The sequence below is a fragment of the Lepisosteus platostomus genome, chromosome 16 (genome assembly GCF_059453375.1).
Source record: "Lepisosteus platostomus isolate fLepPlt1 chromosome 16, fLepPlt1.hap1, whole genome shotgun sequence".
NCBI lineage: Eukaryota > Metazoa > Chordata > Actinopteri > Semionotiformes > Lepisosteidae > Lepisosteus > Lepisosteus platostomus.
Genome location: NC_142626.1, coordinates 24,270,208 through 24,298,023, shown reverse-complemented (window position 1 = coordinate 24,298,023; position 27,816 = coordinate 24,270,208). Strand labels below are relative to the sequence as shown.

The window sequence follows — 27,816 nt, the reverse complement described above, 5'->3', positions numbered from 1 at the left end:
ATGTGCCACCATGTTGCAAAACTTAATATTCCAAAGACTAACGAATTAGACTAAAACTTTATTTAACTGCATGACTGAAATGTGACTGAAACTAATTCAGTTTGTTGGCTAAAAGTACTGCAAGTGAACTTTAGTTAATTTTTAGTTGACCAAATCAAAATTACAAGTATGGCTAAAATACAATTATATCTAATAGACATTTTATTCAACTTAAGTAAGGCATTAGATATATCAAATATTAATAATCAAATTAACACTGGGCTGACTTGAAACCATAAGTCTTGTCTTTCACCAACCAGTGGTGAATTTCTCATAGCAGTGACATGAATCCTGTAGCTGAAATCTAAAATGCCTGCTGGTTCACTTGCCTCCACAGTTGTCCTTGTTGAAGAGAGGGAAGTGCATGACAGTGGGGGTGTTTGTACCCTTGAAGATGTAGACGCTTGATGGACAGTTCTTCTCCTCCTCACTCATTGCTGGAATGGGTGGGAAGGGAATTTTGTTTTTATTACAGTATTCAGCTGCCTTGGTGACAGTCTGGAAGGAAGAAAAAACACAGAGACTGTTCACCCTCACTGTCATCAACTGATCAGTCATCCAGTCATTACATTGTAATAAAAAGAAAAAAAAGACAATTGCAGAAAAACAAAAGCATACAGTAGCTAATTTTTTATCCAGGCAAACTGTGGATATATTATTTGGTTATAAGAAACTACAGTTTGAGTGCACAGATAATCTCCAATAGCTTTATTATTATTAGGAATATTAATATTATTATTCTGTTCCTAGAGTATTCTATTCTATTCCAATTATTAATAGGAAAGCCCTTTGCATAAGTAACCTGATTTAAACTAGAAAAAAATGCTGCGAAATTATACATTTATGGATCTTTAATACAGAAAGTCAAATTAACAGGCACTGATGTTTAAATGTGTACCTGGTGAAACCTATGAGATACAGTAGGTACTTCAGCATCTTCACAGAAACCTAGTATTAGTCCAATATTAGGCTACCAGCTTGTTGAAGCCCTGTTTTATGGTAGAGCAGTTTGAAATAGAAATCTGGCATTGGCACACCTACACTGTAACTGAGGGAATCACCTAGACTACAGGAGCTCCTACAGTAGCCTGAGCCTGGACCACTGAAGTGTGAACTCAAGACAGCAGAACCAGATGAACGTGATGACTTGTATGATGTACTTTACCATGAATGGGTCTCCTTCGCTGAAATCAAAGGACAGAATGAGCTGCACTCCCCTGTCTCTCCTCAGGACCAGTGGGTAGGCACTGTTGATGGACAGACCAGCATCGATGAGGTAGATTTTGTCCTCAGTGACCAGGTTCCTGGGGAGTCTGTTATCTAGGGATTATTCAGACACAAGAGAAAGAGTTCAGAGGCACATTTGGATTCCAGGTGGATGCTGCACATTGGTGGTGGTGGAGGGGAGTCCCCATTACCTGTAAAGCGCTTTGAGTGGAGTGTCCAGAAAAGCGCTACATAAGTGTAAATCAATTATTATTAATTATTATTATTATTTAGTAAATAGAAAGAAGCTGCTGTAGTAGGAACCATTGAGATCTTTTTTTTTATGACACAGCAAATACATGGATTCAAAACTACAACAAAAAACATACAGAATGAGGGATTCACACTTAAAAAACTAAAAAAAGGTGGATAACAACATTCGTTTAAGAAAAAAAAGTCAGTGTTACAGGTTGGTCTAAAACCTCGACAAATGCAACCTGCTATGGTTTACCAATTCTTAAAGTGCTGTGAAATTGCTTTTCTCTTTGAGTTATTTTGAATCATTTTATATACCATCAGAATGTATAATGTAGAGTGTTTCCTAGATTAATTTTTAAGGTAAGTATCAGATTGACAGTAGTCCTGGATAAAGGCATCATCTGACTACTTTTTCATAATCCACTATAATAATCACAATGCTGTACTATTTTACGAGATACTATACAAAAATATAATGAAATTATTACTTTATCACTTCAAGCTTTCAGCTGCTGGCTAACCTAAGAATGGGAAGAATAAAGACTTGTGGACAAGCTCTTTTAACATGTGCATTTCTAATTTGTTATATCTAGTTTTCCACAGTGCCTGAGTGGGGTGTCTCTCTGTGAGGTGCCAGGCAGGTCAAATCAAATGAGGACCCAAACCAGCTAAGTCCATCCAATTTTATTGGATTTTATTAGCTACTTGGAGAAACCTCAGTTACAGTTTGCCTAATCCTGAACAGCTGACTAGTAGACTGTGGGCCTCCCACTGCCCACTGAGTGAACACTGTTACACTGTTACAAGTCCAGACCTGTTACAGTCTTGGGACCAATCAGCTCACTTTTGCTACAGTATATATTGCGCATTGCACTGTTAAAAGTTATTTTCTGTGCTACTGCGCTATATTGGAGTCTCACCTGTGTTGGGGTACTCATACAGAAAGTTGTGCTTGGTTCCCCAGATCCAGAAAAATACCATTTTATAAATCTCGTGAAAAATTGTGAGAAGGGACACATCAGATTTGTCGCAGTTCATGGTCACATTCCCATAGGAAGCTGGAAGAAGAGATAAACATGACCTGTTGTTTCTGAGCAAGAGAAGTTCAAACATTTCCAAGCATGTCAGATTGCTACAATCCAGTAGACAATATGGCTGTATTGAACAATTTCTATTCCCAAAGATTTAATTCTTGGACAGAATTCTTGTATCAACTGGATTCTTTTGGTGTTGACTTTACAGCAGTATTTTGCTGTTAAGTTAGGTCAATCTAACCAAAAGAACCAGTAACCTTTAACCTTTAGCATTTCTTTTCTGGACACAACAAAACACAGACTTCACTTCACAGACACTATATTCTACAGATGCAGCCATTCAAAGTGCGCGGCACAGACACTGCGGTACAGATACCGCAGGTATGATGACACGGGATACCGCGGTGCGTGATTGGTTGACCGACAGGGGCACTCGTGGTCCGTTGGTCTGTCGTAGAAAGACTTACTGTAAACGTCTTTACTGTGCCCGTTGTAGATATTGAATTTTACCACTGAAGGGAAATCTTAGTAGCTGAGCATAAAAAGAATAGGAGCATACTGTAACGCGTGTGAAGGCCATAAACGATATTAATTTTGGAACGTAAACATACAGTATATAGCTGGTCTTGGTACTTTAAAGAAAAAAATACACACCGGTATTCCATTTCTCCCTAAACATTGTAAGCTTCGAAGTCTTTAACTAACGTGATACCGGAGTCAACAAGCATACTTTTAGAATTTGATTAAAAGGGAATATAATATGGAATCGCGTATCTAAAGAATTTAATAACTGTATGATTATATCCGTGTACTGCGGCAGGGCTGTGTAGGGCTGTTTCGCCTGCCTGATCATGCGAGCTCTCTTGTAGCCTACTGGTCTAGGTGTGTGACTACCAACTGGTAGGTTGTGTGTTCGAATCCAGCTGGTACTGAACTTTTATTTTAACAAACATTTCTTCGAAAAAATAGGTAAGCGATATTATGGACAATCAGTTGACTTTTATATTTCAAAATATCGCAACATGATCGATATTTGCGATATTTTGAACATATCTTCCCTTCTGACAGTGGTTCCCGCTTCTATTGTGTGTGTGTGTGCAACAGTAAATTTTTATAGAGAAATGGAGGCTGGACAGTATGCGTTACAATATAAACATTTATATTGATTTAAATCGTGTTCTGATTTAAATCGCAAACGTGTGTTTAATTATGTGTTTTTAATCATAATCAGGCTAATGCATTTCTACATTTTCTGTATGAACCAGCTTAGAGGTTCATACAGAAAGACAGCTTGTGTTTAAATTGAGTGTAAGGTAATTTACGCTTCTAAAGTCATGGTCAGTATTATTGTACTGTGCTGTACTGTGTCACATTATTTTATAGCGTTTTTATTGCGTTATTAAATCCGGTGGCGCTGTGTTAGTTTCCTGACTCACATTATTTAAACTACCACATTGATCATTCATCTCTAAATAAACTTTATTTTATATAGCGTTTTAAGCGATTAGGTAATTAGATTGCTCATAAACCTAATCGCTTTTTCTACATAAACACAGCGTGATTGCTCTCTGAAAATGCTTTTCCTTTATTTTTAAAGTAGGCTCAGATTTCAACTATAGATCGTATTATTATAAACTTTCTTGGAAAAATGTATTTTATGTAAACCATGTTTGCTATTAATTCATTTAGGGCTAAAATACGTTCATTGTCTTCCAATCGAGTCGAGTTGACATTGGAAGCCTGCCACACCCGGACTGTTAAACCAACGCATTAGCACGTCAAAGCCCATTGAGCCAGTATTGGCTTTAGTATCCCCCCCTTTTCCCCTCAATTCAATTCAATTCAAGGTGTTTTATTTGCATGACAGATGGGTACAAGCAGTGTTGGGTATGTATATTGTAACGCTTACGGCAGACAGGCACTGTGTAAGAGCCGGCGCACCAGAGCAGCGCACCGAGGGAGCGTCTGCATTCTAACTTAGTTATTAAAATTAGTCAAGCAATATGAAGCATCTCCTTTTACTTAGTGCCTGAGCATAAAAAGAATAGGAGCATACTGCAACGCGTGTGAAGGCCATAAACGATATTAATTTTGGAACATAAACATACAGTATATGGCTGGTCTTGGTACTTTAAAGAAAAAAATACACACCAGTATTCCATTTCTCCCTAAACATTTTAAGCATCGAAGTCTTTAACTAACACGATACCGGAGTCAACAAGCATACTTTTAGAATTTGATTAAAAGGGAATATAATATGGAATCGCGTATCTCAAGAAATTAATAACGATATAATTATATTCATGTTGCAAAAGAACTGCAACGGACATAAAAACTCCCTTGCTTTTAACAGAGCGTTCCATAATTTCTAACTACGAAAATGCCAGGTGAAAGGATTTGTAAACATATTTTGTTAAAGCAAGTCAGTTTTTTCCACAACACATAAAAGACATTTTTCCAAGAAAGTTTAGCCTTTGTCACTAATGAAACCACTAAATAAAGACATAAATATAGAAATCTTAAGATTTGTTCTATTTAATGTTGGTAGCAGGATGAACTGTCAGAGTGTATATTTTGTCACAGAGTTGCTGCAAGATGTTAACAGTGAAAAAGGTATTTAGAAATGAGTTATTTCAAGATGAAAATTTTCAGAATAATTGCAAATCTAGCAGGATAGAGAAAGCACAGAAAACTGGCAGTTAGATTGATCAGATTAGTATGAAAAGTCATTTAGCAAAGGGAATTAGAAGAGTGACAAACTAGTATACTTTAGATCTTTTTTTCTGAACCAGGGACAATCTGATCATGTTTCCCTATAACAATAATAAAAAACTTTATTTGATATATCACCATTAAAGGTGGCATCTCAAAGCAATACAGTAGATGTAAAAACAGATAAAAGTACCACAGATTACAAAGTAAATGCATATAAGAAAGACAAGCAGTTAGAGGTGCTACCAAAATTAGAAAATGAAGCAGATACAGACACTAAGTCTTCTGAAAAGAAAGGTTCTGAGGTTAGATTTAAACTGGCCTTGGTGTGTGTGTGTTTGTGTCTGTCTGTCCTGTGATGGACTGGCGCTATGTCCAGGGTGTATTCTGCCTTGTGTCCGTCGCTTACTGGGATAGGCTCCAAATCCTCTGTACTGGATAAAGAGATTAGAAATGGAAGTAAAGGCACTGTGTGGATGGAACTATACACAGTGTTAGAAACCCACTATGAAATGGCAGCATCTCACTGAGAATAAAATATTTTATTATTTTATTAAAATATTTTATATCTTAAGGAAACAGCCTTTCCACCTCTCTTGCACATCAGTATCCATACCTAGTTATTTAAACAAATTGCCTCTAATTATAAACATCTTAATATGCTGGCTCTGTGGATCCGCATCATCTATGTTTGCCCATTCCTTCAATTCATGTGCATCCAACACACAGTTCAATGCCAGCAACTACACATAATCTAAAATACAATCCTTATTTCAGTATCTATGTAAACATATAGTCTGTTAACTTCATCATCTTCATCAAAAGTATGCCTAACCCCATTAGGAAGTGTTCTTGTTATAAGTGTATTCCTCAGCTTTCCCCAAACTATCTTCTTCTTGCCAACATCTCTAGTCTTTTATCCTGCAATAACTCAGCCAACACTTAAATCTCCAAAAGCTGCTTGTGTTAATTTCTTTAAATCACAAATATCATGTGTAAATACTGGCCATGTAATACTCTGCATTGTGGAATAATAGTTTATTTTAAAGGGAACTAGAGAAACTAAGAACTAGAGAAATCTAGTTTTCTTCTAGAATTAATAAATGCACATCCTGTTCACTGAGGAAATTAAATCCACACTGAGCAATCTTCAATATGTTCAGAATATGACAGCAAGAATCCTATCAGGGATGCATTACACCTGTTTTCAAGTCCTTGCACTGGTTACCTATCAGATTTCGAGTCAACTTCAAAATCCTTATCCTCCTTATATACTGTCCTACAACTGTTATTATTGATCTCCGAATTATTGTACTTGACATGACTTCATTCAGCCTTTCCTGAACGTCTATGACAGGCAGAGAGAGTGCTGTTTCTGGTGCGATCTTTTACAGCTGACATTTCACTGTTTTAAACGAACAAGAAATTAGATTGCTCATAAATCACTTATTCTATATAAATACAGCGTAATTGCCCTCCGAAAATCTTCTTTTTCTTGTTCGTTTTAGAGACCTTGATCGAAACTGATTTTAGATGTCAGAAAGGATTTATTTTCTCTGTATTTCCTACATTGCTTTGTCGTGATTTTAACTTTATATCTAACTTTATATCTAGGCTCAGATTTCAACTATAAATCGTACAGTAATTAATAGCAGTAAATACTGATGTTTATACATAAAAAAGTCATGCCTTGGAGTATAGACCCCCAAAGGAATGCCATAGACTCAAACTGCAAAATAAACACATACAGAAAGAAAGTATTTGTATTGTAATTGCAAATCCTGGTACTGGATGAGTGATTGGTATGACTTTCCTCATTACAAATCTCTTATTAGAATTTAAATTTCTCTGTAACTCCAGGTCAGAACAGAGAAAATGTAACTGCCTTAAGGAGTTTACGATTATGAAAAATAGAAGGATAAGCATGATACGTATGTCTTCTGTCATTTTCTAAGTCATGTTACTGAGCACCAAATCGTATTGAGAATATGAATCCATTTAAGGTTTATACCATTAAAGTAACGGTTTATTCCATGCTGAAAATGTTTGTACCAGACTTTTTTGAGGCCTGTTTAATTGTGTCTGAAGTCTGATGTTGTAAATTTTATTGTTAAAAAGATCCATGAAAATGTCACTACTAAAGTTAGCTGGTACTGTTGGTACTGTAAGTGGCAAGTAGAGCTCATATTTTAGATTTTAAGGAAGCAACGGACACAAGGCAGAATACACCCTGGACATAGCGCCAGTCCATCACAGGACAGACAGACACAAACACACACACACCAGGGCCAGTTTTCCCATAAACCAATTAACTTACCAGTATGTTTTGGAGTGCGAGAGGGAGTCATATCACACATATGGAGAAAAACCATGTAACCCAGAGAGAACATGTAAACCCCACACACAAAGGATGGCAGGAATTGAACCTAGGACCCCAGTGCTGCAAGATAGCAATGCTAACCACTTTGCCACCATTATAAATGGATGGATATCTTAGTTATCTTTCTAGTTCACAGGTTTGCATGCATAATTTAATTTTGAAAGCCACTGAGACATCAGGTACTACTGTTGTATTTATGAAAAAGAAACAAAACAAAAAACATACTAACAACTGTGCCATCCTACTCCTTAGCTAATACATTTTATTATTCATAAACAGTTAACATTGTTAGCAAAATATTTTGAATTATATTTAACCCTATTTTGTCTTTAGTTTTGTATTTAACTTATTATATGATAGTCAGACTTAATGTATATTTGAATAATGAAAATATATTTTTACAAGATTTTACATTAAGCACTTAAAATTAATATGGTTAATAATAGTAAACTGTAACATGCTGTAACAAGATCGGTTAAACTGCGAAGAAAATGCTTTCAGAGAAAATGTTTCAGGTGTGAAGAACATAGATCTCCAATGCAATTTCAACCAAACCTGTTCCCACACACCCTGCCCCCACTACCATTAGAATATACACAAAGCACTCAAATCTTTCGAGCTAATGATCAGGTGACCCGAGAGAGAGCGAGAGAAACACCAAGGGGTGCGGAACCAGGGAACTATTTACATGGAAAACGGGCGATCTCCCCAGACTGTCCGCCCGTTTCACTGTTACCTGGATACCTCTTTATTTAGAACTCACAAACACTGATTTTTAGTTTAGAAGGATTCAAGTAGGGTTTTAGATGAAAGGCAGCGACCTTAATCAAGCCCAAATCACAATTGAACCCATTCAGAGCCTACATTACATTTTAGCGTTTCATTCTGAGCAGAAGACCCTCACACCTGAAGAAGGGGGAGGTGTTTTTCGCTGGAAATCTCGCCTGCTTCTACTTTACAACCGGAGTGCTGGCTGTGACGAATTAAACCGGTTTTACACGTTTCAATCACAGACCATGTGACATGGGAGTCAGGAAACTCCACCGGGTTTGATAACGCTATAAAAACGCTATAAAATAATGTGACTTGGCACAGAACAAGTTTACAGCACAGTTCAATAATAAATGCTGACCATGACTTTAGAAGCATAAATTGCCTTACACTCAATTTAAACACAAGCTGTCTTTAGCCCTCTAAGCTGGTTCATACAGAAATGTAGAGATCCAGGCTCAGAACACACAGCTTCATTAGCGAATACATATGCAGGACAACTAGAGAAGACGTTTTACAGAGGATGGATTTTTAGAAACATCCCATCAGTGACATCACTGAAGTCAACTCCTAGGTACTGTAACTGTCGTGTGGATAGTTTCACAAGAATCAGACAAAGGTTTAAGCATCGCTTGTTCTAGATAAAACTGCATAAAAAAAACAACAACCCATAATGTACTTCTTTGCGGCTCTGTTTGCCCAAATCATATATTCACAACGTGAAATCTAGAAAATAATATTACGTAACCAAAATCCACAATATGGAAACAGAACCTGTGTAATTGTTGATAGATGATGTACTCGTAACATTTTTTCAAGACGAACTACAACATTTAAAAAATGACTTGTATGTACTTGATATCTCTAATCAATCCACGGGTCCCAGCACGAAACGAAACTAAAACGCATACCGTTTCGCGCTTCTTATTAGTTGCTCAAAAGTAATTTGACCTTATGAAATGCATAATATAAACCTAGAAACATATACGTGAGCAGTACTTAAGCACTGTAGTATCGGTGTTAAGACATACCTCTCAAATACTGTAAATCAAGTTAAAAATATCTCAAGACAGATTCTGGTCATAATGAAACCATGTTTCGTGTATGTTTTCTTTAAAGTACCGAGACCAGCCATATACTGTATGTTTATGTTCCAAAATTAATATCGTTTATGGCCTTCACACGCGTTGCAGTATGCTCCTATTCTTTTTATGCTCAGCTACTAAGATTTCCCTTCAGTGGTAAAATTAGATATGAATAGTCAATACTTAAACGGGCACAGTTAAGACATTAAATATACATATACATACTGTATACAGTACAGTTTGCATACGGTAATATGTTTATGTTCCTAAATCAATCTCTTTTATGAGCATGTGAAAGGCATGGTGAATCACTGTACTTTGCATGATTGGAAACAAATGCGTGATTGCGAAATGCTGTGGTGTTACTTTTACAAAGATGGTCAATGAAAAAAAGAATGTTGACCAGGGCAATACTTTGAGTTTACACTTACAGCTTGTCCAAGGTCATTCATTATTAATACTATTAGTAATATCTTCGTTAAAGACTTTGATGGCCACAGCTCAAACATGAGAGGTTGAGCTTTATTAGCTCCACCTTGCGGAAATTCCGGATACTATTATTTTGCTTGTCGTATTATAGGAGAACTCCTACGTACGGTAACTCGCGGTATTTACCGGTAGCTTGCGGTAGACTGCGTACAGCGTACCGCAAAATAATGCGGTATCGCCCACGCATTTTGAATGGCTGCATCTGTACCTCACAAAATGCCACATAGGCATAAATTAAAATCAATATGATGGTACCCTATCTTGCTGTTTAAACTGTTTGTTCCTTGTTTACAGTCTTTGCCATTGTGCCAAATTAATATCATCAGAGCATTGTTGGCAGCCTGAACCTCCAAATGTACTGATGCACACTGAAGCAATTCCAGTACACTTTAGTTCAGTAGGTACACATAATACATCAATTTCCCTATGGGATTAATAAAGTATTATCTATCTAATAAAATGTCTAGTGGAAATATTGTACTTGTCAGAATTCAGTCCTTCAATTCTGTTTCAGTGGCTGCTAGAAAAAGAGGAGGAAGGAATACAATTGTTTTTTTTTATTCTAGAAATGGATTTAAAACACCAATTGGAAAATCTAGGCAAGCTAAAAATCCAGTATTTGAATCCAAACTAATTCACTGAGATGCTATTGTCACTTTGAAAGTAACTACAGAAGGTCTGTGTGTGCATACAGAACAAATTTCTCTAAAAGTATTCATACCCTTGATACAATATAACTGAAAGTTGACTTAGCATAAATTGCAAGAGAAAAGTCTATATTTATTTGATATAACAAATGAATGTACCAAATTAATGATTTTTTAAATTATTACAATTTGTAGCCAGCTGTACACACCACACTGTATGTGCCAGCACATAAACAATGAGCTAGGATTTTCACAAAATAACTAAACAGGCTGATCCATAAGTGTTTGTGTGAGACTGAAAACAGTGAAGACTAAGATGCAAACTTAGACAAGCAAGACTTAGACAAGAAAACTAGAGATTTCCTGAAATGAAATAAACTACAAGAGACTGCTACTCTCAAATCAGACCAGATAGGGTCAACCAGATATGCTCCAAGGCTTAAAGGAATGTCCTGCACTGATAAAGTGAAGGATGTGGACCTATGTCATCTTGAAAAGACACAACTGTGAAGAAACCTGATATTGTATTAAAAGCCCTCAAAGAGCCAACCAGGTAGATGTATGTAAAAGCAATAGTGAAAACCCGGTTGTATTTGTGTCAGTGGTGTTTTTTGTTCCTCTCCTGCGTCTCTGGCTTTGTATAATGGAGTTTCATGAAACTACAGTATAAGCTATTTATCTAACCATCAATCTGTCTAAGCAGGCCCAATGACTTCCATTCTCTTACAACTACTCTTTATATAACACTAAGAGCAATCAATTCAATATTTACTGCCCCTGTCTCTCTCTATGCCTCTGTAGCGCTTTTTTTCTCTCTCCCCCTCATGAATAATTCAGTATTATTTATCCATAATCTAAACTGTATTATAGCCATAGTTATATTGTAGTATTAATTAGTTTCTCCTATTTCTGAGTATGATTTGGCTGGATAGTGCTTCAGGTGTGTAAAAGCTATCATATAAAGTGATGGGTGCCTGTACATCTAAATCATACTACTGTATAATTTCCAAAACCAACTTACCTGCATTCTCTGTTGCTTGCGTGGTGACCATGAGCTGTTCATTTGCTTCTGAAATGAACGTGAAACCGAACATTAAATTAGAAAAGGCTCCCAAGCAAATTCCCCTTGTATTAAATTTTGTGATCATCTGATATAGCACCTTTAAAAGACCAGACTATACTCCTGTTATTTAACAGTTAAGCAATGTGGTAAACTGAATTTTGAAGCACAAGGAAGATCCATGTTTAGTATTGTATCTGCATTGATTCGGTGCTCAAAAGAATACAAGCATTTATATGTGTCACTTCTGACACTCAGCAGACAGTGAGAAGAGCTGCTGTGTACCGAATCATAAAGTACGCTGGAGAGCTCATTGCTGTTTTTACACAAGTGAAAATAGATCAAATGTCTAGAATAGGAAATGTAAAAATAATGAAATAAGAACTTACTTGAAATCATTAAGAATTCCAGAGGAAATTGAAATGTATTACTGTATAAGGTATGGAAGGGAATGTTTTTTCTACTTTTACACATTTTTGTGTTTTTTGTGAACACATTTTTTTTTTGTCTTCTGATTACAACTTCCAGGCTTGTCCCATTTCATGATTCAGTTGATTTTTCTGTTGGAGGAGTTTCGGTAAGCTCATGCTTTATGGATGCAGTGTGACAAGGTTTTTGTCACAACTTATGGGCAATTTCTGCAAAATACTGATTCCCAGATCTTACAGCATCACTGACACTCTTATTTCAGGTGAGACACACTTGCCTTCAAAATGCTTAAGGACAACCTTGGAAAGAGCTGATATCATCCTGTGCTGGATGTCCTTGCCGACGACGTCCCACGTATCATACATCAGTGAGACCAACTCATATATCACCTTTTCATCTGGTGGACAGAGAAAAGAGGATAAAAGAGTCTCACACATGGTAAGAGGCAGATGGGGGAAGAGGTTTCCTTTCGGTTGTAACCCTCCTTGCATTCTGAAGTAATTGGAAATTTACATGTAAGAGAAGCGTACCTTTGACAATGTTCTTCATAGAGTTGAGGATGTGTTTGCAGTCTTTGCCACAGAGGAAGTTCCAGTGGAGCTTAAGCAGGCAAAAGATCATAGCTCTCTTTTCACATTCATCACCTGTGAATGAGACCCACACTTTGAGTACAAGTTTAGAAAGAAATCAGATAAGGGAATGTTTTGGTTCCCTTACTGGAAAGAGTAGGCAGGCCAAAATGTTCACTTCAAGAGAACTACAGTCCTAACAAGGATATTCCATAGTAACCGCTAGTTTGGGTTACAGCTCATCCCACACACAGCAGAAAAGTTCTAAACTAAATTAGCCTTGAAATGGAAAAATTACTGCAAAGGTTTTGGAACAGGTGAGGGTCTGTAAGTTATGAAGTACAGACATATCCCGGAGAAAAGAGAATATTAATTTGTTCACAGTTGTATACTGGGGTGTTTAGAGAATATCTCTGCAAACCCCTGCAGTGGCTTCTTTACCAGTAGAGTGTTTTCTAAAAAAGTTCAAACTTACCTTTTCTAAAAAAGTTTCAGCTAAAGAACTGTGGTAACTGTGGAAACTTGTAAACTGCTGGTTTTAATAGAGAAAGTTACTTTAGCTCCTAGTGTAATTTATCATTTTTTCCCCAAATTGGGCAGAGAAAAGAAAACACAGCAACTTATTCTAAATACCCCACCACACCAGCACCACATCAGCAAAAGCATTTTCTTCACTCCTGGACTGCTGAAGTTCTAAGGCTATGATACAGAATAGCTTTAATAATCTTTTCCAGTCCTAGACTGTTTTTCTTCCTGGTCTAACAATGTAAATAGAGGGTCTTGTTCTCCACACTAGCAGGTTTGATCAGTAGCTGTTCTAGCTGTGAAGACATTAGACAACGTGGGAGCTCAGTGCAGAAAAACAGAGAAAAGGTTATATTAATTGGGATTGAGTGAACCTTAGTTTGAACAAGATACAGTCAACATGGGATTGCCTGGAACTGAGATTGGGGGGATACGTCTTCGGGAGGGATATTTCTTGTACTAGTCTTGGCATTCAGCCATTATTGGCTGGTATTGTCACCTGCAAGACAGGTCAGAGTGGGAAGAGTCTTGGCTTGCAAGACAGTTACCTAGCAATGGATTATTGTGGGTATATTAAGACTACCCCTAAACTCTCAAACCTACATTGAGTGCATGTGACTCAACCTGCTTTACCATTACCTAAACTGAGGTCTTCCTCATCTTCCTCCACATCATTGTAAAAAGAGAACACATCTTCAGAGGGGGGTCTACCTGTGAAAAGAAGAGAGGGTCTGTTATTCTGTGGTTTAATTCTGACAGAGATACCTTCTGATTTTTTGATAACCCACTGTGTGTTTATTTCCAGATGATTAATTACCAATAAGCTTTTGACAAGGATCTACAGAGAAATGCAAAAACATGTTAAGTGGAAAGAAAGTGGGTCTTAATAAAATCTCCAAGGGAAAAACAATATTTAGATTTTTTTGGAATTGGATGAACTAAAATATAAGTGATAGAGACATTCATGTGGACATTGCATTGAGGAGAGATGGGAAGATGGGAGAGGAGAAGGACTAGCTCTATACTTCAAAAACAACTTTCTTGCACAGAACTTAAGCCAGATAAAGCCAAGGTCTCAACCTTTATGGCTGAAACATAAAACCACAGTGCATGATGTTACAGACCACCAAGTTCAGAAAAACATACTTCTTTTCATATTTATATTTCTTATATATTGTTGGAGATTGGACCTCTCCTCATGCAGATTTGTAAATCCAATATGAATGTCAGAAGCTGACACTCAAATGGTAGACATGCCTAATGACTACTTCCTTAGTCAAAGCAGATACGAGATTGAATACTTGTACAGATCTTTTAAAAAAAGTCAAGATAGAGTGAGGAAACAGGGGTGAGAAAACCATTAGAACAGAATTATCATAATATGGTGTTGTCCTGAAGTGCTGTATGCATTGAAATTACACAGGTAGATTCCAGATTTAAATAAAGCAGACAGAACTTTTATTTAAGTCTTCTGTATAGTTTTATTTCTTATTGCATTAAAGAAAAAAGAGCTGAAGAACAGTAGAATGGAGCAGGATAGGTATGGAATCAGTGCAGAAAGGATGGCAACAGTTTAAAGACATGCAGAGCTATTACAGGTACTAGAAATCATTAAGTTAAACAAGCCTGTCAGTCTTGATAGCATTAAATCTATTCCACAGAAAGATCCTGTACAAGACATGCCACATAGAATGTTAACTAACCTTTTTCAAAGGCCTATCAAAACATGGTTAGTAGCCACAATTAGACAATGGGTGACAATGGGTGATAAATAGTCTGTCTGTGAATTCGTTCTTTCAGACCAGTACGTTTGGAGTCTATAGCATGTAAGGATATACAAATGATAATTGGAACTGCACTAGGAAATCAAATGTATGCATAGCATTAGGAATCTGGGGAAATTTGCACATACCTTTATGAATAGATTAGCAAACAGTGCAAAAGATGAAAGGGAAATGATAATTTAGATAGAATGAAAACAACTGCACATGTAGTTGCACATGCATGTAGGAACATTTATACCTAAAATGGGAAACAGAGAATCATGAAGATACTTATGATAAATGTGCTGGTCTATATGTTGGTGCAGTCAGTATTTAAAGGAAGACTAAAGGGTTTAAGGCTTTCTGTTACACCTTGGTCCCTTATGCTTGCCCTGAATCCAATGAGCACTATGTTAAATTTCAACAGTGTATCTCAGTACAATCATGGAAGAGCTTGCAGTGTGAAAAGTGGCAGATATTGTAGATGTGAGTCAGGACTGCCCCGTTCTTGCTGCTGGTGGAGGGAGAAAAAGTAATTACAAGGCCTTCAACAGAGAGAAGAATCACGTCTTTAAAATGTGAAACTCTAGAACCATGTCACTGAAGCTACAGGTGTGCCTTCATTCATGAAAATAATACAATTTCAGCATCCAATTGGACCACATACTGTACAGTAGTCCTCGCAATAATCAGCTTTGTAGTATAGCAATTTTATGTAATGCAGAAGCAAATGAACAATTTCAGTTCCTATCAGGTGAAGTACAAAAATAGAAATAAATCAGTGATGATTATAAATTAAATTGAATAGATCTTTCAAATACACTGTAAATGCACAATACATACAGAAAATGCTCACAGATTTCCCAGATTTTGTCTTTTATTTATTTCTATGACAACACCCTTTAATGTTTAATTGATGTTGGATTTATTCCAAGATCCTTTACACTTTGAAATAAAATTGCCCATGACAATTTCTGAGACAAACCAAGGAGCTTGTACTCCACTAACAACCAGCAGAATCAATTTATTGGGCAACTGTCAGTTAGGAAGAAATGGTTTATTGGGATAAACAACTCAAAACAGTAACAAAATTGATCCTTCTGTGTGAGAATTGATTCACCATCATTTCATTATTCAACTAGTGCTGCATATAATCACACCTGGTGCAATATGTAAAAAGTAGTGTACCTGTACTGTACATAAGAAGATGCCTGATTTTGTGGAAAAGAATATCAGAAAATAAGAGCATCTTACCGCCAGAACTCTGGAGAAGGTTTCTATGTAACTTTCTTTTAGGATGGAATAAATCTTTAAAAAAAGAAATTATCTTTTCTGAAATGAAAAGAAATTAACAATAGTCACATGTACATTTAAGAAAGATGAATTGACTGTTTAATTTTCTACAAACTACAAAATCTGGAACCACCATTTGTATATAACTCAGCTCTATGGCATCAGTTCCTGTATTGGTTGCGACAAGACAGGGAGAAATGCTCTGACATGCCCAGTTACAGATGTGTGTTATTTAAGCAGCAGCAGAGAGATCTGAGGCAGTGTTCTCTCTGTCTGATGTCAACTTAAGCTTCAAGAAAACTCATATAGTCCTGGCCTGTTAAACTATACCCTTCCATGTAGTCCAGACAGTTGTGGGTCTCCATTAGATGGTTAATGACCTGATACATACCTGAAACCAGCAGCATCAGAAAACTGGTTCAGACTGTTTCTGAAGCTATACTGTTTTATTGTTATTCTGGATCCCCAGAGTTTATTTCTTAGAAAGAAACTGGCAGCATTCAAATATTTTCTTTTTTTGAAATTAATTTAGTAAAATGTCTGGATTTTTTCTTCACTTTGACATTATAGAGTACTTTGTGTTGATGAGAGGCTAAAATTCTCAATTAAATACATCATGGTTCCATGCTGTAACACAATAAAATGTGAAACGTCCAAGGGGGTGGATACTTTTGCAAGGCACTGTACATCAAGTCAGTGTCATCTGCCATCTGTGACCAGGAATTCCTTGAGCATTACTGAAAAATCAGTAGAGATACTGTACCGAAGGACTAGGTGAATTTACACTTACTATGACACCAGCCTGCACAAACATCTGATCTCATCTGTTATCAGAAGCTAAGCAGTCAACTCTGGTTAGTACTTTAATGACTTTAATCTGGAATCTACCATGTGTCTGGCTTCTTACAAGAGAAAGCTGGATGAGATCCTTGGATGAAATTCTGTAATTACTAACTTCCAAAAAGGCAAGAGGGGTCAGGTACTCTCCCTCTGGTTTGTAACTGTTCATGTGCCTTTAATTGAGAGCAGCACCATTCCTCCTGCCACACGCTATTCATCGCTGGAGTGTGTAAAACTGTCTGTCTTGGTAGGTGATGTTAGAAGAAAGCCTACCAACCCTCTTTCCCCTAGACTGCTACAAGGACTGTAGTATTGTGTCAGCCTGACTAATAGTATGTGAAAATAACAAATAAGGTGGGCAAAAAATAAAAACAAATACTAATTTCTGTTTAAAAAATGCACAAAAGGTAAAATACCTATTAAGAATTTTTTGTTCTCCTTCATATCGCCTATGGCACTTCCACACAGTCCTGAAGAAACACAGAAGAGTATGAATTGAACAGGAAAACTGGTTCAGTGTTGAACTAAACTACAGAAGAGGTGAGTCCTTCTTCATCCCACAGCAATCCCTGCAATATGCCTGGGCCACCAGTGGTTTGATTATTTTTTTGTAAGGCTTTTTCACACTTCTCGGTAGTATTAGCTGTATCATTACATACACTTTTTTTCCCACGAGATGTGTATCACTTATTTATTAATTACTAAGTGTTTATAAAGTGTTAAACATTCCTATCATCTCCTCTCCTAACACATCAGACTGTTTTAAACCGATAAGTAATCAGGAAAAATTTGGATCATCAATTAATAAATCACTGGATTTCCACTTGGTCATTCAAGAGTAATTATCACCTTGGTGCAGTAAATTTTTAAAATAATAAATAATACTATAAATAAATACTATATTGTCAGATAACATCGATATTATATACTGGCCATCCTGAACAAGTACCATTCTAAAAACAGATGATGTACAAAACTGCTATGAATTTCTAAAAGAAGGAAGAGAAACCTTGCAAGCACAGCATGTCCATCTCATCTTTGTGTTTTATCTTGTTTCCTCCATGGAATTGACTCCCCAGGGCACTGGTGTCTACAAAGGCTCCATACTCAGGGTATCCTGCTTCATGACGGGTTATTTCAAACCAAGTCCCTGGAAAGGGAGAGACAGGGAGGAAAGGAAGACAAAAAGACAGAATTTGAGAATCTTGAATAAATCAAGAAGAGCACATTGCCAGCCAACAACTTCCACTGCAATATTGTCACTTTATGTAAATTACCTCACTGCCTCCGATCACTGACTTTAGAAGCTGCAGGGTGTTTGGTTTCTAATAAAAAATACCCACCTTCCTCTCAAACACAAGAACTGCTTATTTTAATGTTGCTGCTTTTGAAGCACTTGCTACTAACACTACTACAGCTGCCATGGGTGCAGCATTGTGGACCATTGTGGTTTGGGTTCAGATTGTAGTCAAGACACAGCAGCTGTGCTTTTAAGCAAGGAATTTAACTCAGCTTGCTTTAACAAGATGCCCTGATTAGTGCAAGATGTAAGGGATAAAAGATGTTGAACGTAATTTAATTTTGCTGTTACTTAATTCTGCTTAATGCTGCAGGTGTTGATACTTTTACAACTGCTGGTAGTGTTACTACTGCCATTGCTTTGAGAGATACTGCTGTTGTTGCTACGAGCATTAATATGTAATATTATATATTACAATAATTCCTTTTATTTAAGCCAATTCATCCCTATCGTTATGGCATCTAGAGCAAATACAGTGTATGAAGTGGGAGTCTTGCCTTTGTTGTATTCTTCCTTGTCATCCAGCTGTGACTTATTCACTGCAGCATAGATGGGGTAAGGGTTGGTCATTTCCTCATCTTCCTCCTTCGAAAGATTGTGATCATCCATCTGGAAAGAACCAAGTGTGTATGAATAACCATCAAAGTCCAGAGAAGAGCCACAGGACACATTCAGTTCTGATGAAAGACTGAAAGCACAAAAGAGGACAAACACAACAGGTCTGAATTGTGCATTTTCTGTATTGTGAGAGATGAGAGGAGACACAAATACTAATATGCAAATGAAGGTGAAGAATGATATGCACAGTTTGAGCTGGGTGAGGTGGTCTGTACTGCCACAGAAGCTATGATTGCTGCTGGAAGTGGTGTTAGTCGGACCAGTGGGGGCCCCCAACCTGCGGTCTGTGTGGGTCCTAATGCTCCGGTATAGTGGCGGGGATCCTATACTGTACTGGGCGCCGTCTTTCAGATGACACATTAAACCAAGGTCCGGACTCTCTGTGGTCATTAAAGTAAAAAATTGGATTTGGAGTTATCCTGGTGTCCGGGCCAAATTTCCTCCCTCAACCTTTATTGTGGCCTCCAAATTGTCCCCATGTATGATTGACTGGCGCCCCCTCCAGGGTGTACCCTGCCTTGTGCTCGTTGCTTGCCTAGTAGGCTCTGGCTTCCCGTAACACCATAGGGTATAAAGCGGTTTGGTAAATGATATGACATGATGACATTTGCCTAATACTGTGCTGTGTTTCAGTACTCTCCAAATGACAAATACAGCAACTGGTTAGTGTAAAATCACTGCCGCTCCAGTTACACGTGGCTCAATTTGAAAAAAAGTCTCATGAAATCTCACGACTTGTTGTCTCCAATTATTAAGATATATGTGGGGGAGAAATAATGTGGTAAGAGATATGCCTTGCAGCATAAAGTTAGGTTACTAACTATTAAATGTTCTACTTGTTCTTTTAACTGTTACAAAATCATTGTTTTATAGGGTAATTAAATTACTCTCGTCTTATATTAAAAAATATAATCATTAATACTTTACAATCCTGCAATTGCTCTGAATTATTCACAAAGCAGTGTACAGATGCAGCCATTCAAAACGAGCGGGTTATACCGCGGTAAAACGTGGTGGGTGTGTTGCAGCATAACAAGGGTTTCCGTATAATACCGTATAATACTGCAAAGAAGATAATAGTATCCGGAATTACCGCCGATGGAGCTAATAAAGCTCAACCTCTCATGTACAGCGTTTGAGCTGTCGCCATCAAAGTCTTTACTGAAGATATTACTAATAGTATTAATAATGAATGACCTTGGACAAGCTGTAAACTCAAAGTACTACCCTGGTCCACATTCTTTGTAACCGTCCTTGTAAACGAAAATACTTTATTTTTTCATTGACAAAAAGTAACACCACAGCATTTCATTGATCCGATCATGCATTTGTTTCCAATCATACAAAGTAAGTTTTGACAATCTCCGATTCACCATGCCTTTCACATGCTCATAAAGGATATTAAGGATAGGAACATAAACATATTACTGTATGTAAACTGTACTGTATATGGCTGGTCTTGGTATTTTAAAGAAAAAATACACACCAGTATTCCATTTCTCCCTAAACATTTTAAGCATCAAAGTCTTACATGTGGTTATTTTGGAAACCTTTTTACGTGCTCCTTGCTCCTTCTGATCATGTTACTGTACGTTTATACAATATACAGTACTTTGTGAGAGAAGCGATAGTTTTAAGCTTTTCTGAGAATACGCTCGATATCGGAGTAAACAGAAGCATACTTTTAGAATTTGATTAATAGGGAATGGTCACAATTTTTTTCTTTAAACTACCAAGACCAACAATAATATGTCATAAGACCAGTATACATAATATGTTTATGTTTCTAAATTAATATCGTTTATGACCTTCAGATGCGTTATGCTCCTATTCTTTTTATGCTCAGCTACTAAAATGTCCCTTTAGTGGTAAAATTCCAAATAAATATGCAATACTAAGTGGATTAAAACGTGCACAGTAAAGAGATTAAATGATTAAATCTTTCCACGACTGACCAACGCACCACGAGTGCCCCTGTCGATCATTTTGGTTAACCAATCACGTACCTGCTGCATGACGCGTTATGACACAGTATGACGTAATGATTTGCGGTATCGCGGTACGGGTTTGTACAACGCATTTTGAATGGCTGCATCTGTAGATTTAAAGAAGGTTTTGCTCTCAAAACAACACAAAAGTAAATGTTATTTTACACCATTTGTATCACTTTATATATATTTGTCTCATTCTGTTCTGCATTGTCACTGAAAGTGGCCTGGATTGAGCACAGATTCAATGAGATGAAGGAGGAGGACAGAAAGGTTGAAGACATGATTGATCATGTATAAAATATAAAAACATACAGTATATGCATTTTATATTTAGGAGCAAGTAATAGGTTTTTTCCATGCTGAAAAGAGAAGAGAGAAAACACAACATTTTGGCTGTGAAGCCTTCTTCAGGTGTGAGGGCTCACAAACCGTTGTGCTCTTCTCTTTTCAACATGGAATAAACCTATTACTTGTTCCTTTGCAGACTACGCATGCTGATGTAGCTACCCACCTGAACTATTTTATACATGTATATAAATATAAAGAGTATAAAAAATGTAAGGTATGAATGTATGGATTTTACAGCTTGAAAATATGAATTGTTAAAATATTAATACTGTTAGCAATTCTACCAGATGCTGTTTATTGGATTTATTTATATATGAACATAAAAAGAAAACCTTTGTCACTTGCCATTTGTTCTTTCCCTTCTCAGACACTTTTGAGGAACATAACACTCTTTCTTATGGAAAAAGACGGACTGATGATGAAGCAGAGATGGTCAATAGACTTGGTGTGCTCCCTGTGCAAGAAGGGGCATTTCATAAGGTCTTCTGTTAGACAAGTTCACAAACTGACACCCAGACAGGGAGAAAGAGACACTGAAGAATGAGACAGAGAGCTTGACACATACAGCTGGTTACATACTGTACAAACACACATACAAGAAGGACAAAAATGCTGACCTCTTTCACCACCATGTAAACAAATATTGTAGCCCAAAGATCTGTACAAGAAAAGTTGTCATCCTTTATTGCCTTCCTGATTCTCTGCAACATTTCTTCAAGGCTGTTTTCTGGATTGCTGATTTCTGGATTGATTTCTTTTTTATTGCTGAGTGTTTTCACCATCTTTGTCTCAGCCTCCTTCACATGAGAGGACCACTGTGGGTCACGATACAGAGAGGACATACACCTGCAGTGTTAGACACACAAACACACAGATCAGGAAGAAAATGAAAACATTTCACCAGTGCAATTACTGTGCACAGCTGACTCCACGGCTCTCCCTGAACCTTTTGGACTGAAATCTGAATTTCCAGGACTACACTGCACACCCGACTGTCAACACAGATCTATTGCTGTTTCTCATCTTCCAGAATGGGAACTGGATTCACAGGCTCACAGCTGATCTTGGAGCCCAGTCTCTCAGACTCACCAGGTGGATCCTGACACTCCACACAGGTACATGATGGTGTCCAGCAGGTTCTGAGCCCCCAGCTCACTTAAAGTCCCCATGAGAGCCACCATGGCACGCAGACCCCCCCCTGAGCCCAGCATAGCGATGGGGGGAACACAGGCCTGATTGAGGAAGAGAGGAGAAGACAGCATCTACTGTAACTCAGAGGAGGTCATGGAGGCCAAGTCTAGTGACTCAGTGGCTTTAATTTTAAACATTAATAGTTACGTGGCCTTACAATATCTTCATTTCATCTTCCTCTCCTTCTGTCTCAAAGAGGATGGAGCTCTTACTTACTGATTGAAAGGAGCCCCTTGTGATGCTCATAGATGCTGGGTTTATGTTAAATACTGGTATTTTAAAGTATTAATTATGAACCATAATTAATTTGTCATTTTTCCTAATATTTAAAAAAAACACTACCAGGAGAAAACCTGTGGTTATATCTGTATTGATCTATAGTTCAGATAGTTATTTGCCTCTATTTCTCTTACAGGCAGTGTGCACCAGTAAAGTGTCTGGTCTTGCAAACAGAGGGTTGTGGGATTGTTGTCCCATTGCAGCACTGTCCTGCTGCTGTGTGTGAGCAGGACACTTCTTTTGTACTGCTCCAGTCCTCAAAGCTGTAGAAATGAGTGCAGCATTGCTGAGAGTGACCCTGTGGCAGACTGGACTCCAGTTCAGGAAGAGAACCTTCAAATCTATTAGTCTGGACAGCAACGTGAGTTTGAGCCTGAGCAGCTGTTAGACTAGACTGTGGACTTTTTCACTACATAAAGCTTGGGGTGGTGCAGTGTAGAGGGTAAGCCCCTTGGACTGATAACAGGCAGGTTGCGGGTTTGAGTGCCCCCTGCAGACACTGCTGTTTCACCTTGAGTGAGGTACAGTACTCCAGTTCTTCCAGTTCACCCAGCTGTATAAATGGGGACCAGCATCACATCCTGGGGGAAGTCATGTGATCTCTAGTCTGCTTAATGCTTTAGAAACCAGGGTGAGATCATGCACAGTGAGCTGCTGCTGAAAATCTGTTTAGCCAATTAGCTCCAAATATGCTAGGTGTATGCACTGGGGCAATTCAGATTAAAACTGTAAAACTGGTGGGAAGATTTTTAATTTTTTTTTCATCTTCCACAATTACAACTCTCACTCTCACCCTGTGATAAGGATAAAATGAGCATAACTATTTCCACAGGTCTTTACTAGTGTTTTGTTTCTATTTACAGTCTTGTATGTATTTTATAGATGCAGTAATGTGGATTGCCAGTGGAGTTAAAGTAGTATTCTATTTGGGCTAATATCAGTGTAGTTAATGCAGTATTTTGTAGGGTAATATGAGTGTAGTTACAGTAAGTGTATATTATATTTGTACTATGAGTGAAGCTGGTGAAGTATGATTGTTATTGAAAGGCCTTGGGGATATTGGCATTAAAGTGTATATTCATCACCAACATTTTCACAAATTGTTGTAAGTTCAACAGCAATTTTAAGTAATTTAAGTAATTAAAATAAATTAGCAGTCTGTATGTTACGTGTGTTTTCACAGCGATTCTCATACACTCTTCCTGAGCTACTTACATCTGCTTCCTGACTGCCACAATGTTTAACTATCATATTTCAGGATAATGAACTCAAATGCAATCTGTCAGGCTGTCTCATTTGAATATATACGAATATATATTGAAATATACAATATATAAGAACAATTAGAGATGAATTCCACACTATCACATATCAAATCATACACTTTGAAATTTATATCACATATCAGTAACTGCAAGACTGTACGAATCAGATATTCCGATTTTACTCATTATAGTGTTTTATCAGAACTTGTACCGCATCACAAGGAATTTGGAGGCTCCTCAGGGCATTCTGAATTTTGATTTTTCTCTTTTGAATGGCCTTTCTCTCCTCCTCACAGAGAGTTTCAGCAACTCGGATGTAAGAAGCCCTGAAAGAAAGAGTAAAGTGACTGAGAAAATATTGTCGATGCCTACTATAACTATCACAGGTGACCCACAAACTTCCATTTACTTCACTGTGATATACTGCACACACACACAAGATAACACATAAAGCATCATGGATAACAAACAAACATGGCTCATTCTTCATGCTGAAGTCATTTTCTGTACTTCATCTGACTGATCCTGCTTTCCTGTTTGGCACATTTTTTTTCTTTTAATACAGGGATTTCAGTGGTGTTTTCAGTAAAGGAGCTTAAAATGACCTAAAGTCAGATAGACATTCTCTGTGTCGTAGTGTAGGCCTTTGAGGAGAGTGCCCTCCTGTTAGGCAGATCTTCTCTGTGTCAGTATGAGTACTGTACTTACTATATGTGACATTACTGTATCCCTTGTCTGACAGGATCACAAATTGGGCTCTGTTAAGTTTTCTCCCCTATTAGGATTGAATATTGTGCTATTCCAGCATTAGATTTGTTATTTTAGGGAAAGATGTTTGGCTAATTCCAGAGTATTTCTCACAGCAGGGAAGAAAACACATCTGTCTGTGTTTCTCCCTGGTGGCAGTGGGAGCACAACCTGTCCTGTCTTGGCAGCCAGGTCTCTGTGTGTCACCCAGTATCTATCGCCTGACTGTGGCCACTAAGCCTGTACTTGGTCTGGGTCTGTTTTTCCTTGCTATCTATCACCCTGGTCAGTAACTCAGCTAGTGTGTGACTTTTTAGGGGGATGCAGCAATTCAGCTTGTTTTATATTTGTGCTGTTTTTTGTCTACTGCTTCTGTATTTGAGGTCTTTTGGTAGACATTTTCAAAATTGCTTTTTAAGACTGATTCAATTTGGATAGTCAGGAGAATATTTGTGTGCCTTTCTTCTTTTCTTATGGTGTGTTTATAGTGTTTTACCATCTCTCAGTATCTGAGGTGCAGATTTTCTTTGTGTGGCTGTCTGTGTTTCGGTTTGAAAGTTCTCACAGTGCCTCTCTGGTGTTTCTGAAGTCTGTGTTAAACCATTCTTTTTTTAATTTATGAGGCTATTTTCTGGAATATGCGATTTAAATCTTTCATAACCAGATTTATGCCTGTTTTGTTGTTTTTTGTTGGAGTGTTTAGAAAATGAACTCAGTAATGTATTTATTTATAATTAATTTATTTACTGGTCATTTTGTGCTCTAGTATTTGTACAGGTTGTTTATAACCCATCTACATGACTGGTTGAGGTCATACAGCTTGCTGTGCTGTATCCGTGCTCCAGTATGAGTATTTAGAAAGAGTGTCCTCCAGTCACACTGGTGTTCTCTGTGCCTCAACACAGGTATTTAGATACAGTGCTCACCTATCAGCCAGATTATCTACAGTTTGTCAAAAAATATATATGTATATCTCACAGATATTTAGACATAGATTTTAAGCTTTCTTTAGAATACTTTGTCGGATTTAGAGCTCTCTTTAAATATCTATGACATAGATATTTAAAGAGAGCTCTCCTGAGAGGCAAATCTTCTCTGGGTCTCAGCAGAGGTATTTAGAGAGAGCCCTCCTGACATACCAATGTTCACTGTGTCAATAAAGACGTTTAAGAAGTTTAAGATCAGTGCCCAGGTTAAGTTTCCCATATCTTAATAAATAGATTTAAAGAAACTTACTTTTCAGTTTGCTCAGTTCTTCTTCTCTTTGGCTGTAATGGTACATAAATAAAGAAAACAGTCTTATTAAAATGACTGCATAAAAATACATTAAAATGTTGAATGTTATTTTCTTCTGATGAGAATACAGGTACCTACAGTATGTTCTGTGAAACTGTTACCCAATACAGTGTCTGAGTGTTTTAGGAATGTAGTCTTCTGCATTTCAGAATTGCTTGCTTGTTTGCTTTCATTGAACTGTCCAAGAATAAAAAGACCCCTGATAGACTACTAAGACACACTGATCTACTTGCAGGTTTGAACTGTATCATGTTACTTGATTTTAAGAAACAAATAACACATGAGTGCAACACATAATTAAAGAGCACTCCTGGGGATTACTTGTAAAACATACTGTATACAGTACCAGTGTAAGACAGAAGCTACAAGTTATACAGTAATTTAATTATCACCTTCTAAGCCTCCAAATTGATTTGATCCATTGCTTATTAGGCAACATTTTTCAACAACAATCATGTTTCCACTATAAACTTATCAGTATTAAGATGATAAACATTCATCTACCTTGTGAGGGTCCATACTGTCTTTCTTGTGAAGACTTTGTGCTGTTCACTTGCTTCAGTGGGTCTGTCAAAGAAACAATATATCAGAAGAAAACTCTACACATTAAGAAGACACCCAAGAATAGTTTGTACTTGTCCAGACTAAAGAGAGGCACAGGCTTCCTGAGAGTGATTCTCACCCACATAGATCCCAGTCTATCCTAACATATCACTTGAAATAAGCAAGGACCTGTTAACTACTTTCCTGTCATGTCCTTTAACTTTCATTTAGGACTGCTCACTGGAGCAGGAAACGTGTCTTCTGGAAGCCTAAGTCTTTTATCTTCACTTGAAAAACTGCTATTATTTTATGTCTCTAAAGTGTAATTATCAGCTAATGAGAAACTACTACCTAAAATCACCAGGTGCATGAATCTGAGCCAGATTGTAAAAAGAACATTTTTGCACAACCAATACCTGGATCTAAAATAATACAGAAATGACAAAAGCAAATGTCTTCCTCCAATTAACACATTTGTTAACAAGTTCCATCATTTAAATTTATTATTAGTATAATTAAAGACATTAATTTTTTATTCTATTTTAAAGCAATGTGTGCCTCACCTTAAAGATTTCTTCTAATCAAATTCCCTAAAATCCTGTGCAATACTTGGAGGTATGTGATCCATGTTTTACACAAAGGAATAATTTTAAAGTTCTCCATTATGCAATGCAATACAGTAACTGATATTAAAAATATAATAATTATAAATAATGTTTAAAAATCATTATTTCTAAAAGATTTCATCAACAGGTTTATAGAATAAGTATAGATAGTCTAGTTGTGTATATGATCAAATATAGTGTATACTGTATTAGTACAGATGTAGACAACCTCAATAATATTGTTAAAGTAAGTTCATATTTAGCCCTTTTACACTAGCAGTTAATCATAATGTATCCAGTACATACTGACCTGTCTCTGATGCACCTCAGTGTGGAGATGTACAGTAGTCCAACTGTTTCAAGCAGAGTATTTATACATCTGGTGGCTGTAGTGCTTTCCACAGTTACATACAGGACTCACGCCTACAGTTGATGGCGAGATAAAAGGCCAAGGTCCTTGGCTGGAAGCCAGCTTTTTATTTGAAACATAACCTTGATTCCACCAAAATATGTGACAAAAAAGACAAGCCCAG

General features: G+C 37.2%; 2 protein-coding genes across 49 annotated transcripts in view; one reads left to right on the top strand and one right to left on the bottom strand.

The window, feature by feature from the left end:
* The window catches only part of LOC148647083 (NACHT, LRR and PYD domains-containing protein 3-like), a 1,669,284-nt gene that overhangs the window by 1,565,999 nt on the left and 75,469 nt on the right, over window positions 1-27,816 (top strand). The window lies entirely within an intron of this gene.
* Window positions 361-22,619, bottom strand: LOC148647084 (cytosolic phospholipase A2 gamma-like). Its single transcript, XM_088609397.1, has 11 exons — window positions 22,447-22,619; window positions 21,975-22,203; window positions 18,898-19,009; window positions 18,110-18,250; window positions 17,517-17,570; window positions 13,844-13,915; window positions 12,641-12,754; window positions 12,388-12,507; window positions 2,424-2,561; window positions 1,205-1,359; window positions 361-537 (listed from the first exon to the last, which is right to left on the bottom strand). The coding sequence occupies exons 1-11, from the start codon at window positions 22,617-22,619 to the stop codon at window positions 361-363; spliced, it is 1,485 nt and encodes a 494-aa protein (XP_088465523.1).

What these genes read in the sequence shown, in the direction of transcription:
- LOC148647084 (XM_088609397.1), bottom strand. Translation starts at nt 22,619, where the DNA reads ATGCTGTCTTCTCCTCTCTTCCTCAATCAGGCCTGTGTTCCCCCCATC. An exon ending in GGAGTGTCAGGATCCACCTG is followed by an intron (nt 22,204 to 22,446) that starts GTGAGTCTGAGA and finishes CTAACACTGCAG; the next exon opens with GTGTATGTCCTCTCTGTATC. An exon ending in CAAGGAAGAATACAACAAAG is followed by an intron (nt 18,251 to 18,897) that starts GCAAGACTCCCA and finishes CTCCCTTTCCAG; the next exon opens with GGACTTGGTTTGAAATAACC.